Consider the following 14,202-nt stretch of genomic DNA (forward strand, 5'->3'; position numbering starts at 1 on the left):
ACTTCTGCCCCATCTACCAGCCCTCGCCCCACCCCCACGATCAGAGAGTTTGGTCCATATCCATTCAGATTATTTTTTGTGCATATGCTAACAAAATTGTTTTTTTTTAAAAAAAAAAAAAAAAGTGTTACACTAACATTCTGCAACTCTAGTTTTCAGTTAGTAACAAACCCTGAATCTTTACATTGCTTTGTGCTTTTTAATAGATACATAAGAGCAGAGCATGCATATATCAGAATGTATTTTTTTAAATCCTTGATTGATTAATATTTAGGTGCTTCCAATTGGTTTGGTTTGGTTTTGCTTGTTTGTTTGTTTGCCATTGCAAAAAAATCTGCAATAAGTATCCTTGAACAGGTAGTGTTTCAGTTTCCTTAGCCCTTAAGCCAATAGTATACAATGGGTTGGCTTAAAAAATGGAAATTTATTGGCTTATGGTTTTGAGGCTAAGAAAAAGTCCAAATCAAAGTGTCATCAAGGCAGTGCTTTCTTCTCAAAGACTGGTGTTCTGGCTGCTGATGGTCTTTGGTTTGGGGCTCCTCTGTCACATGGCAATGCACATGGCGGCCTCTCCTTTCTCTCCCTGGTTCCATTGACCTTCACCTTCTTAGTTCCCATGGTTTTCTATCTTTCTGAATTTCACTTCACTTATTAAGGGCTCCAGTAATGAGATTAAGACCCATCCTGACTGAGGTGGGCCACATCTTGAGTGAAATAACTTCATCTATTTGCAATGGGTTCACACCCACAGGAATGGATTGAGTGTAAGAACATGTTTTTCTCAGGTACAAATCTCACATATGGCTTGCAAGGTTACATGGGTATTTCCAAATGAGATGCTTATAAATGGAGAAGCTGGATTAAAGGGTGTGTACATGTTATTCTGTGATTGATGCTACCTTTCTCAATGGAAGCAACAACTTACACCATTTATCCGGCAGTGGATAAGCATGCTCATTTCTTCCCGTCTTTCCCTAATTGAATGTTATCAGTCTCTCTAGTTTTTGCCAATCTGATTGACCCAAAAATAATTTTTAAAAATAGCATCTTGTTACTTTGGCTTGCATTTCTTTAATTATCAATAAGGCATGAATGTCTTCTCCTCCATGGTCCTTGGCTATTAATGTCTTTCATTTTAGACATCTCAACTTATTAGAAAATTATTCTTGCTATTGATCCTGTATTTTACTTTTTATAAATTCTACCCATTGTTCTTAGTTCTGTTTCTGAATTCAAACCAAGTAGGAATGTTCCAGCCTCCAATGGCAGTGGTTCCAATATTTGGAGAGTTCTGTCAACTATCCTCTCTTTCTTCCTGTGTTCAGTCTAACATCCCCAACTCCTCCCTCCTAGAAGAGTGGTTTTAAAATAGTTTGAAATCCTAGGTTGTCCCCCCTGGAAATAACCAAGTTATCAAAGCGCCTTTGAAAATATTTCTCCAGAACTAAACACAGGACAGACTAATAAGTGCTGGATACAGAGGGAAAGTGACCACTGCTGCTTTGAATACCATACTTCTAATAATGTAATTTTAGTTTGAATTGGGTTTGGAGGCCATTTTACTTGACCCACATTAAATTCCTAGTAAATGAAAAGCAAAATATATACATATATTTTACATCATCTTCTCTTGTATCGGATTTCCCCCATAGCTTCGTATGAAGCTGATTCCTGTCAGCCTTGGTACAAATCTTTGTACCTCTTCCATTCATGTATTTAACATTCTGTTTGGAACCTTTCTAGAGCCAATAATTTCATTTTTAATTTTTTTGTGTATAGTATACACAAAATATATAGTGGCAGTGATCCCTGCCACTTTGCATCATTTGCAAATATAATAGGCAAATTTTTGTTCAAAAAATATTAAGTGAGAGAAACCACAGGTGTAATCTGCCTTCAAAATTAGTGTAGGTCCAGCCTAATTTGTACCTTTTGGATTTGGTCATGGAAGTTGTGCCAGTTTGGAGGGATTTAGATACCCTAAAAAAGCCATATTCTAATCTTAATCAATCTTGTGGAAGCAACTGTTTCTTCTAATCCCTATTCAGTATTATAGGTTGGAAAGTTGATTAGGTTATCTCCACAGAGATGTGGCTCAGTCAGTTGTGGGTATTAATTAGATGGAGATGTGTTTCCACTCATTCTACATGGTTCTTGATTAGTTTACTGGAATCCTATAAAAGAAGTATTTTGGAGAAAGCTTCAGAACACTGCAGAACCACAAAGCAGAGAATCCATCAGCCAGCGACTTTTGGAGATGAAGGAAAATGCCTCCCAGGGAGCTTCATGAAACAAGAAGCCGGGAAAGAAAGCTGAGAGACTTTGTCACATGCCCTTCCAGCTGAGAGAGAAACCCTGAACTTCATCAGCCTTTCCTGAGTGAAGGTAACCTCTTGTCAGTGCCTTAATTTGGACATTTTTATAGATTTGCTTTAATTGGGATGTTTTCTCAGCCTTAGAACTGTAAACTAGCAATTTATTAAATTCCCTTTTTTAAAGGCCGTTTCATGCCTAACGCCTCCCCTGACTCCATCATATTACCACTGTTTGTGTTTTTTTGCTTATCCCCTCAGAATTTCATATAAATGTATAATAGGCACATAGTGTACTGGTAGGAATATACCACCCTGTTTTTTATACCTAAATGGTAACATTCTATTTCTATTTTCTACATCTTAGCTTTTTCACTTAACAATACACCTTACAGATATTTCCAAATCAGTGCTTTGAGATCTTTCTTATTCTCTTCCTTGGGCTACTGTATTTTTCACATCATGGTCTTCCTTTATGAAGATGACTGTTTCTTTCATAGAGTTGAAGGCTTCACTATGGATTTGTGTGTGTGTGTGTGTGTGTGTGTGTGTGTGTGTGTGTGTGTGCGCGCGCGCATAGGGAGGCACCGGGAATTCACTGTGGGTTTTTAAATCTGTAACAAAATATTTATTCACATCTTTTATCTTTCCCATGGCATCATTTATCTGATGTGTATTTTTTATCTGTGAGTAAATTGTCTTACTCTTTCTCGACTTTTCTCTATTATATTGGCATTGATGCTATGGTAGTTCATCATCAAACTAATGGGGCTTTCCTGGATGGCTGTTTACAAGAAGTAAGTTCCTGAGATAAAGAGAGGTGTAATAGTCTTCATGCTATCTGTTTTTCTCAACCCTTAAGTCTCTCCCCATCTATGCTGTCATGAGGCCACACTGCTTTTCCTGCAAGTTAGGCTCCTCTTATGGTTCTTTCGTTAGCTCCACTTCCTTTGCTTTTCTGAACAAGCCCCAGGTCCAGGAACGTCTCTACCAATAGTCCTGCTCAGCCCAGTTCCTGCACAAGATCTTACAAATAAGGAATGTACCTTTTACTTCTCGTGTTTGGATACTGTGTTAGTTTGCAAGCTGCCAGATTGTGATATACCAGAACTGAAATGGCTTTTAAAAATGGGAATTTAATAAGTTACAAGTTTACAGTTCTAAGCCTATAAAAGTGTCCTAACTAAGGCATCCAGGGAAAGATACCTTAATTCAAGAAAAGCCAATGGGTCAGGAACACCTCTGTCAGCTGGGTTCTGCTGGTCCCTTGCTCCTGGGCTCTGTTGCTTTCAGTCTCTGCTCCTGTGTGGGTTCTTCACTTTGCATCTCCGAGTCTGGCTTTCATCTCTTGACTTTCCTTGGCTCTCTCCAGGTTCTGGTTTGCTTAACATCTCATGACCTTGTCTGCTGGGCTCCAAGCATCTCCAAACATCTGTGTCTCTGTTCTCTGCCTGTCAGCTCTGTTCTGGAGTTTCTGTTCTCTCTGTTGTTTCTGGCTCTCTCCAAAATGTTTCCTCTTTTAAAGAATTCCAGTAAACTAATGAAGACCCACCTGGAGTGAATGGGATCACATCTCCATCTAATCAAAGGTCACACCCACAGCTGGGTGTATCACATATCTGTGGAGATCATCTAATCAAATGATTCCAACCTACAGTATTGAATCAGGATTAAAATAAATTGCTGCCCTAACAAGATTGAGTGGATTAAAACTTGGCTTTTCTGGGGTACATAATAGATTCAAACTGGCTCAGACACTGCTTTTTCTGGTACTTTGTGTGATATGCTTGCCCTCATACCCCACTTTCTGTACTTTCATGTTTTCTTCCATGTGGCTTCTAACCGACCTCAAGTGCTTTTGCAGCCTGTACACATATGTTGGCGACCACAGATTATATCTTTCCCCTGGTTTCACAGAAAATGAGATCTGTACTGTCCTTTTCATTCTCCCTGTTTCTGGATGGCTTCCATGGAGAAAAATGTGAAATGCTGACTTATACCATGTTTATCCTAAAAGTTACTACTTTCTTCCTAAATGCTCATAGATCTGTTTAATGACCAGTTCTAAAAATATAGTAAGGCTATTTTAGGCAACATCTGCCTAGAGTTTTGGAGTTTGCCTTTCCCCCTTTTTTGCAAACAAAAATACTATTTTGTCTTCCAAAATTCATTTTTTTTTAGGGATCTTAAGGTGGAATTAGGAAAGTACATTTAGGTATTCTGATTGTTCCATTGCATTTTCCTGGCATCTTAGGTTTCATTTTTTACCATGTATTTTCTACCCTTCTCTCCTTTGATCCCTCCAATAGGAAAGAAGGAAGCAAACCACTTTCCTCCCATACACCTGCCTAATGATTCCCAGGGTTCCTCCAGCTTTAGTATAGCACCGGTGTTGTACCGCCATTATTTCTATATATGAGCTTCCCAAGAGAGGCATTGAGTCTTATTCTGAGCTTATCCTTCCTCTCTTAATACATGGCAGGGACCCAATTATATTGTGGAATGACTGGATGAATGAGTCACGAGCTGACGATCCCTCTCTTATTAGAGTACAGCACATTTGAAAGAAGCAGCCTAAGGTACCACAGGTGTGTGATACATCACAGGAAGAAGAAAAGAAGGAAACAAGGGAGGAAATCCTTTATCTTACCAGGGAAAAGAGAGCAGGTTTTGGAGTCTGATATATCCTTGCTTGATCCAGTCTCTTCTACGTACTGGTTAGTACTTGAGTGACCTGGGGCACGTTAATCTATCACCCCAGTTTACTCAACTTCTGTTCTACAAAGTAGAGTTTATACTAATTGTCTGGCCAGGCTTTTGCGAACATTAAAGAAGAGAACCTAGTATAGTGCTGAACACATAATAGGACCACAGTAAATCTTAGTTCCATTTCCTCTTCTCTTATTCTACTTTTTGAACCCTGTGTACCTCTTGAGATTTTTTAAAAATTGTTTTCCACAGTATTTTCTAGAAACCTCAACAGTTGCCCAATGTTGGCATTTTTCAGTAAGGTGCTACCCCAACCTCAGATGTGATCCCCTTCTCCCTTACTGTCAAACAGTCCTTTGAACTCTGAAATATGGGGAGAGTTCCCTGGGTAACCACTCTGGTGTGAAAATGACTGCCCTCTTCTTCCCCACCTGGACCATTTATGATGGTATTGTAGCATTTTATTTTTGACAGCCTCTCATCACTCTTGAGCTGTCAATCATTTATGGCTCAGATGATAACATAGAACCTGCCTTTTTTGTGGACTCTATGAAATTTATATCTCTAAAGTTCATAGAAGTGGTCTCCAAAGTTTTGTGATCATAAACACCTAGGAGCAAAACACTTTACATATGTCCTCCCAAGTATATGAATATTTATCTTTTAATTATGTACCTGTACTACTACAGTAATAATAATAATAGACAGCTTGAAATTAAGTTTAGTCTCCCTCTTTTTCTCTTCTCTCATTCTGTACATATACATATATGTACTCACATATATGTGTATGTACATATATGTATCTATGCATATAGATGAGTTTATAGAGAGAGAAATTCACATATGTTTTTCATAAGGCATACAAAAATAGAAATTAAAAAGATGAATTTAGAAAGTAAATATAGGCTGATTGTTGAATTTAGCTCAGCCACTTGCCTTGTACCAAAATATTTTGAAATATTATTTTAAATTTTTTAATAACTGTGAAGACCTACTATACCTAGGTTTGCCAGGGGGGTTGCCTTGGGGTTTGCCTGGGAGAGAGTTTGATGAGCCTATAAAAACTAGAAGGAATGCTGATAAAACAATTAAAGCTTTGCATGCTTCAATCTTACTTCTAATGGCCATCTCTAAACTGCTTTCCTTGGATTGCATGTAAGACAAACATCTCACTGGCTATATCCATGGTAAAGTAGCTGCATCAGAAGGAATTATGGGAAGACACTGTTGTATGTGGTCAGGTACAGTGAACTAATAGTGTGTACTGGTCCAACAGTGTTAAATGGCATTTCTTTATAAAACAATGTTACTCCCATTCTTCTAGCTCTGACCACGTGCCCAACATACTGTTGTACTTACCCGGTAATGTTGTCACATTATTTAAGAAATGGTGTCTTACATGAACCATCTCACCTTTGCAAAACCTGAGGAAGTAGGTGAACATACTAAAAATCTTAGCTCAGTTGATGATTAGAATACAGCAGTCACCTAGTGAATTAACTAGTGTTCAGTATATATTTGGTAAACAACTAACTAAAAAATTACAAAATCATGGTTCAGTATTTTCATTCTACACCACAATGTCTTGTCCCACCTTTTCTCTGGGGCACACTCAAAACCCTTTGAAGAATACTAGCCTAGAATCTGTTCCCTGTTAAGGTTCTCATTCTTTCCTTTACGGATTGGTAAATCCCAGTGACTTGGATCATTCTTTCTCAAACTTCCTGCCAATTTTGTTCCTTCATTTCATTCTACCTTGATGGTCAGCACTAAGTCTAGCAAAGCAGTACCCACTATTGTATCCTCTGTTTTCTATCAGATGGAATTATGAATTTCCACATTCTTTGGAAAGACATGTACACCCTGTATGTGGTATTCCTGAGTTTCCAGGATCATTTTGGATATTGCAAATGAAATGTTTGTCTTTTGTATCCAATCCTAGAACCAAGATAATGTCCTCACTTATGCCACTTGCTCTGTCTTTAAGATTTAGATTGAATAAGGCTGGTAGAGTACTAGGTTTTCTGAATACACATTGCCAAACAACTGGTACAAAAGAATTAATAGTTATTTGGGGTCCTGTAGACACAGTTTTGGAAGCTTGCCCATTATTCATTGCTTCATAAACATTGCACATTAATTATCGGGTTAGGGATTGGCCTCCTGGATGTGTTGGCACTTGAGTGACACGGCCCCTTGGGGTAGAAAGTGCGTTATTTAACTACACTTTTAGGTGAAGACACATTCTTCCCCGTTAGGTGAGTCATGATCAGACCCAGCCACCCCACCCCCACCCCCACACACAATAAAAGCCTTTAGAAACAAATCTCAGCTTTTTAGTGACCAAATTGAGCCATGCCTATTTTTCCTTTCCATTACAGAAGACAGGACTTTGATAAATAAAGAAGAGGAGTGGGTTCTGAAAAGTGAGTGTGAAGTAGCAATGTTAGCATACTGAGTATTCTGAAAAAAAAAGCCTTGCTAATAACCCCATAGGAAGAATTTACTGTTTTTTCTTCTCAACCTCAGTAGGAACTATTCAGTCATTACTTGTGACAAATCTGGTTCAGATGTGCATCCACAAACAACACACTCACATCTACTGTGTATTACTCAATTTCTGCTCTAAGTTCTGTATTGATGACCTCAGATATTGTTAAGAAGGCATCATCCATTTGGTAAAATGTGTAGGTCTCTGTTTCCCAACTTCCTTCCCAGACTGCTCTCTGGGCCCGCTGTGATCCCAGCAAGTGCTGCCCCTCTCCTGAGGAGAAATCTCAATGCCTAGTTTCCCCCAAACCTACCTGCAGGTGTCGCCAGCACAGTGAGCTACAGGATGTGGTAGCATGGAAGAAAAATTTAAAACAAAACATGGTGTGGATCAATTAGGTGGACATAATTTTGATTGATTTTTTTTAACTTATGGCTATGTTCCCCCATTATTTGGTTTGAGTTCAATAAAATCTAGAACTTGAAGTGGTTTCACAGGCTCTAGCATGATATTTAATCCTACCCAAGCTACTGTTAGCAATGATCGGTGGGAGGGGGTACAGGCATAGCCATTGTTCATTGGGCATCTGGCATTTTAAAAAGAAGTTCATCTTCTCTAGTAATCAAGGAAACTCAAAAAATCAATATTTTAACCCCAAATATTTAAATATCAAGGATTGGAAAGGGTGCAATGAAATTAGCACTTCCATCTTGTAATTTAGGAAGTGATTTGGGACACTTCCTGAAAAACATTCTAAAAACAGTAAGAAAGAAGAATCTTAATTATGTCTACGTGTGTTAGCTCAGTGAATCTGGCTCTAGGTATTAAAAAAAATTATTAGAGAAATTGTGGAGTTACAGAACAATCATGCCTAAAATACAGGATTCTCCTATTCCATCCTATATTAACACTTTGCCTTGGTATGGAGCATTTGTTACAATTGATAAAAGCACATTTTTACAATTTTGCTATTAACTATAGTCCATGATTTATCTTAGGATTCACTGTGTATGCAATTTCATGGATTTTTATTTTTATTCTCTTATCATATATACAAACTAACATTTCCCCTTTTAACTATATTCATATATATATATATATATATATATATATATTTCAGTGCTGTTAATTATAGCTCTAGGAATGTATTCCAAGGAAATAATCATAGATAGGAAATAAAAATGTATTACAAGAATGTCCTTTGCATCATTACTTTCAAAAAGCTAGGTTTTTGTTATAAATAATAATGTTATTATAAAATCCAAATATTCAACAATAGAGAGTTATTAAATAAAAGTGCTATTGCTATTCATACTATTGGAAATATATGTTCAAGCAGTGTCTTATGACATGAGATAAATGCTTGCTATAAAAGCAAGATAAGAAGCAATATTGAAGCATCATTTTGTTAAAAATTTACATCTATAAATACTTACAGTGAAAACCCATGGAGAGAAATATTCCAAGTATTAGCTGAGAGAATCTTTGTCTAGTAGCATTATGGATGATTTTATTTTCTTTAGATTTTTCCTTAGTTTCAATTTTTTTCTACAGTGAATATATAACACAAAATCAGAAGATATGTGAATATTATTAAGAATGATAAATGAAAGCCCCACAAACCTGGCCCCTTCAGATTAGTCACCAGAGATATATGATATCACTTATTCTTATCAGCCAATGCCTCTTATTATAATTGCCTGAGCCTTCATTTGAGACCTCTTAAGATCAGTCACAATTATTAGCTGTTTTCTGCCCATTTGGGATTGGAGCTCAGACAGTTCTTCCTTGATTAAGATTATTTTGTTACCTCACTAATGACACATATAGTGTCTCTGGCACATAAAGCCATTCTCTATCATGGGTATCAGCAGAACTTTTTTCCTGAAAAAATGAAAAAAAAAAAAAAAAAAGATAAAGATTCCTTGATTAACCAGAAGTAGCATTACCTTTGCAAATTTTAGATCAAGAAATTGTTGCTATCAGCTTCCTCTAACAAATAAACAAAGCCTTCAGTTGCTTCTACTAATATTAATAGCATCCACATAAACAGACGTGTCACATGTAAGATGCCAAACACATAGACTCAATACCTCCATGAAGGAGGCATGTGTAAAAGATGCCATAGACATGTGTGACTAGCTAACCAGCCTTGTGAGATGATGTGTTTTTCTCTGAAATACAGACAAAGCTATGACATTCAGATTGTGGCGCTGGTGAACCAGACAGGCTTCAGGTCTGGGAACATCCTTGATCTCAAGAATCCATTCTTTAGGTAAGAAAATTCTCTCAGCCACTTCACACCTATGTGTATAAAATCTCAATTCCCCATATGACCAAGTAAATGGTTCATGTCTTTCCTAAAAGGAAGAAGAGTTAGCCGCTAGTTCTCTCCTTCTCCAAGGAGACTTAGATTCTGATATAAAGTCAGGTGATTTACCTTCCATTAAACAGAAGTCAATATATAACAATCTGACACCACGCACACACAAAAAAAGAGAAATGATTTCTCCTCCTAGCTGAGCTGTAACTCTGACAAAGTCACTTTCCCTCTCTGGCATTTGATTTTCTCATCTGCAAAATGTGGGGTTTAGCGATGATCTCCTTTGCCCTTCATTCACCAACGGATGGCTTTATGAAGCAGTTACTCTAGTGCATCGAAAACACAAATCCATTTAAATAACATTTTTTTGAGTCTCATCTCTCATGTAAATCATGTAAATCAAAACATAGTTCTCTTTAGAAGCTATGCAGATTTTTGTCTGAGGCAAAGAACTTGCCACAATGAAATGGATATAACAAATGCTTCTGGAAGGACTCTCAATCTTTATACCTATTCAGAGTGAGCCAATTGAAAATCCACAGGTGAAGTCAACCACACAAATAACACCACTGGACACTGTCACTCTTGACTTCCTTATGAAAAGAGAGAATTTTTCCTTGTATTGTCATGACTCCCCAAGGCTTTTATTCAAGAACCTGTCTCTCTGGTATTGAAAAGCTTGAGGAGAAAAGGGAACTCAGGAAACAAAACTGAGAACCCCTTGGCAGAGATGAGAAAATGAAATTTTGACCTTGAAACATGGGAGGGGAAAGAAACAAAAACAGGCAAAGCTGCAATTGTATGTGTTGTGCCCAAGTTGTCACACACGGTGTGAGTCTTTGAAATCCATTGCCGGTTAGGACTAAAGATCTGATCTTTCTTTCTGAGGGAATGGAGGAATCCGCACTCCCACGATACACAGTCAGGCCGTGTCACACAAGGGGCACAGGTTTTGTCCTCAGAGATAAAGGACTGCACTATTCACTAATGTGCAGACTGACTTGTGAAAAAGTATTTAACCTGCCTAGGCCTCAGTTTTCTCATCTTTCAACTGGGAAAGACAACATATACCTCACTGAGATATTGCAAGGATTATAAAACATGTTCAAGTACTTAACAAGTCACGTAATTGTTGCCCAGTAAATGCAATGCAATCAAATACATTTCTTTTCTTTCTCCCCTTTCTTCCTATTTTCCTTCTCCAACTCTCTCAATAAGGTAAATAGATGATGATTTATAATTCATTCCAAAATAGAATCATTTGGATTTTAATGTAGGAAATTAATTTTTTGAGGGATTTTTGAGAACTCACCTTTTGAATACAAAGAACCATGCAAGATGTTAACTCTTGAGTCCCACTTCCACTTCATCTTACAAGAACAAGGATTCTGCCAGAAAGCCACCCAGAGAAGGCTCTGGCCAGGACCAAGGCCTGCTTTGCTGACACAAGTGCAGTGGTTTCAAGGTGAAAATGAATGCTTACCAGAGGTCTGGTGAGATTCAAGTCAGCCATCACCCCATCTAAGCTGACAGATTGTTGAGTGAGGGGCAGGTACCTTTCCTTTCGCCTTTTTTCTTTTGCTCAGCAGCAAGTCTATGACTGACATTGAATTAAGTTGATGAGGATGCTTAAAAATATGACTCCCCTTAGAATTCCAGGTATCAATTATATCTCTTCATGAACTCTTCCCTGATATCTGGGCCTCACTGTGGTCAATGGAGCAGTGGGCCAAATGACAGAATCTTTGAAGAGTGTTTAGGATAAAGTAGATGCTCAGTTAAATGTTGAACAATGATAATGCCCTTCTGTGCCTCCACCCCCAGACAATTCCAACTTGAATTTGCTACTGCAGCAATGCATAAGCAGCCCAAGTGCATATGTATGTATGAGGATGGGGGCACTAAAATAAATGGTGCTACGTAACTGTAGGCATTTGTCAAAACTCCCAGAACTGTACATTAAAAAGAGTGAATTGTACTGTACATAAAAAAATTTAAATCACATAAGAACTTAAAAGGAAACTATTTCAGATGGCTCACAGATGGAGCAGGAAAAAAACCACCTAGAGTGATAGGCTAGAAAGTGGTAGGGCCAGGAAAGTAGGAGGTGGGTGTTATTTGCATTGAGTGGTCTGAGCAGCCTCTTGGAAGAGTCAGCATTTGAGTGAAGACCTAAACGACAGCAAGGAGCTACTATGGGTAGTTGCACAAGCAGAGTCTTCCAGAGGAGAACAGGAGGGCAAAATGAGCCTATGGCATGCCAAGAAGAGAAATAAGTCAGTGCTGTAGTCTTTGTTATAAATCGTTTTCTTGCCATGAAGAAAAATCTGGATCATCATTTCAGATCTGAATTTAGGCTATGCATAATCAAACGTACTAAATATAGATCTAAGGCTGCCCATAAAAACTCTAGGGAGGGGAGGGATTGGGAAGAGGGAGAGGAAAAGGAAAGGACATGAAAGCAAAACCTGCTTGCTTCAAGCATTAAATCTGGGTAGAACTTATTTTACTTTGGTGTCACAGAATCACTTCTCTGTTTTAGGTTGGCTTAGAAGACAGTGACAAGCCAGGCAATAAGTAGAATGAACGCCTGTGAAGTCCCTCGACATCCAAGTTCACACTTCATAGTCTAACCATACAGTCTATCTTAATTTTGCAAGGCTCTTTCTGTTTATTTAAATTCTTTTTTTTTATCTAAAATCTGCATCTTAATCTTATTGACACATCTATTTCTTGGCACTTCTTAAGCTTTTTACAGCTTTCTACATGCCACTGAAGAACAACTTTTAAATTTTTTACTTTTTTTAATTTTTATTATTAGTTTAGAAGAGCCAGCAGCATTGCTTTAATTTTTTGAAGTATTTTAAATGAAATTTAACAAAAGCCTACCTCGTGTTTTTATGTACGCACACAAGACAGTGACATGGGAGCATGTTAGGAGTGAGCCTCTATTACAGTTTTAATCTGACTTCTTTTTGTAAATATTTTCAACAAATCAGCAGCTACTTTCTAGCTCAGCAATGTGTTAGAGAATTTTTGCCTCATTCAAGTGATTGAATAATATATCAGGAATATTCTTCATTGGCAATATTTGATGACTATATAGTTAAGACAATAAACATGGAACCTTACTCAGTGTGAGATGAAGCTCTCATGAAGCCTCTCCTTAAATTTAAGACATTTGTGGTATGTCACACATCAAATGGTGAGGAAAGATGATCTTTCCAAGGTTCAGGTTTTCCCCTGGCCCAAACGACCCTTGGAGAAATGGATGTCACATCAGCACGACAGTCTAATGAAGCCTACCAGGCAACCTGCTCACTCAGTGGGGAAAACTGGAATAAACAGGAGCTCCATATTCTCATCAGTCAGTCAGCCACCCGAGCTTTTAGCTTTCCACTCGGTTGCTTTTGCTCATCCTGACCATTCAGTCTGAGATAGTCTTTTTCCTTCTAGCTATAAAAACAATTTTGCTTATCCCCCTCACTCCAAAGTCCTACTACAGTGCACACTCTCCAAGATAGCTTGCTGAGCACCTTCCATGTGCACTAGAAGTGCCCTTTCTCACCTTTGACTTCTCCTCCAGCCATTCCCCCTTCTCCAACCCTTTCTTTCAGCAATTTTATTACTTCATACCCTAAACAGATACATGCTTTTATTCTGTTAGACTTATAGTTCCTTGTACGGTGGATCTGTTTCCAATTCATTTTGTAATCTCTCACAATGCCTAACAGTATGCATTCTGCACTGAAGATGCTAAATAAAGGAAAATATTGATTCAATAAAATTTATCCTGAAGTTAAGATAACTGGAATTTAAAAATCAGGCCTGATGATGTTCTGATTGCCCTTCAGGTAGGGTAGGCAGAAACTGTGTATACCCTGGATTGCAGAAATGCTGCACATCTACTGCCACTGTCTTCACCCACACCCAGGGCAGACATGCATAATCAATCCCAGCACTCCTTCCCGATGAAGCCTGAGATGGCCTCACTGTCCTGATAACTGGGAAGCTGTTATCAGTCAACAGAAGTAGCACAAGAGAGGAAACCCATGACTTTTAAGGATTCAAAAACTAAAAAATCTTCCCTATCTTTGAACAATCCTGAAGATCCATGGTATTTATGAATTTGTAATTTTGTTGACGCACAAGTTTGATATAGATAAATACTACAAGGCAGGTGTGGAGGAGTGAGTGTCTTTTTCCAAGTGAACTCCATCCATCACTTAGGGGATACAACTCCATACAAGCAGTTATTCTCCTGATGTGTCCTTTTAAAACTGCAATTTATCATCTTTATCTTGGTTTTGAAATTTTAAGTAGGTTTTTAGTAAATGTTACTATAAGAATGGCATAATGTCATATAG

General features: G+C 38.0%; 1 protein-coding gene across 9 annotated transcripts in view; it reads left to right on the top strand.

Moving 5' to 3' along the window:
- Window positions 1–13,964, top strand: part of LOC143673590 (histone-arginine methyltransferase CARM1-like) — a 306,223-nt gene extending 292,259 nt beyond the window's left edge. For 7 of the 9 annotated variants that reach the window (XM_077148304.1, XM_077148302.1, XM_077148306.1 and 4 more), the window contains 2 exons: window positions 9,698–9,787; window positions 12,378–13,964. In XM_077148304.1, the coding sequence (XP_077004419.1) occupies window positions 9,698–9,787; window positions 12,378–12,387 (100 nt within the window). In that variant the 3' untranslated portion in view covers window positions 12,388–13,964. Of the gene's footprint in view, window positions 1–7,402; window positions 7,448–9,697; window positions 9,792–12,377 lie in introns of those variants that run through there. The other 2 variants (XR_013170471.1, XM_077148300.1) reach the window with 2 other exon arrangements.
- Window positions 13,965–14,202: the final 238 nt, after the last annotated feature.

This window comes from Tamandua tetradactyla, chromosome 2, assembly GCF_023851605.1.
Source record: "Tamandua tetradactyla isolate mTamTet1 chromosome 2, mTamTet1.pri, whole genome shotgun sequence".
Taxonomy (NCBI): Eukaryota; Metazoa; Chordata; class Mammalia; order Pilosa; family Myrmecophagidae; genus Tamandua; species Tamandua tetradactyla.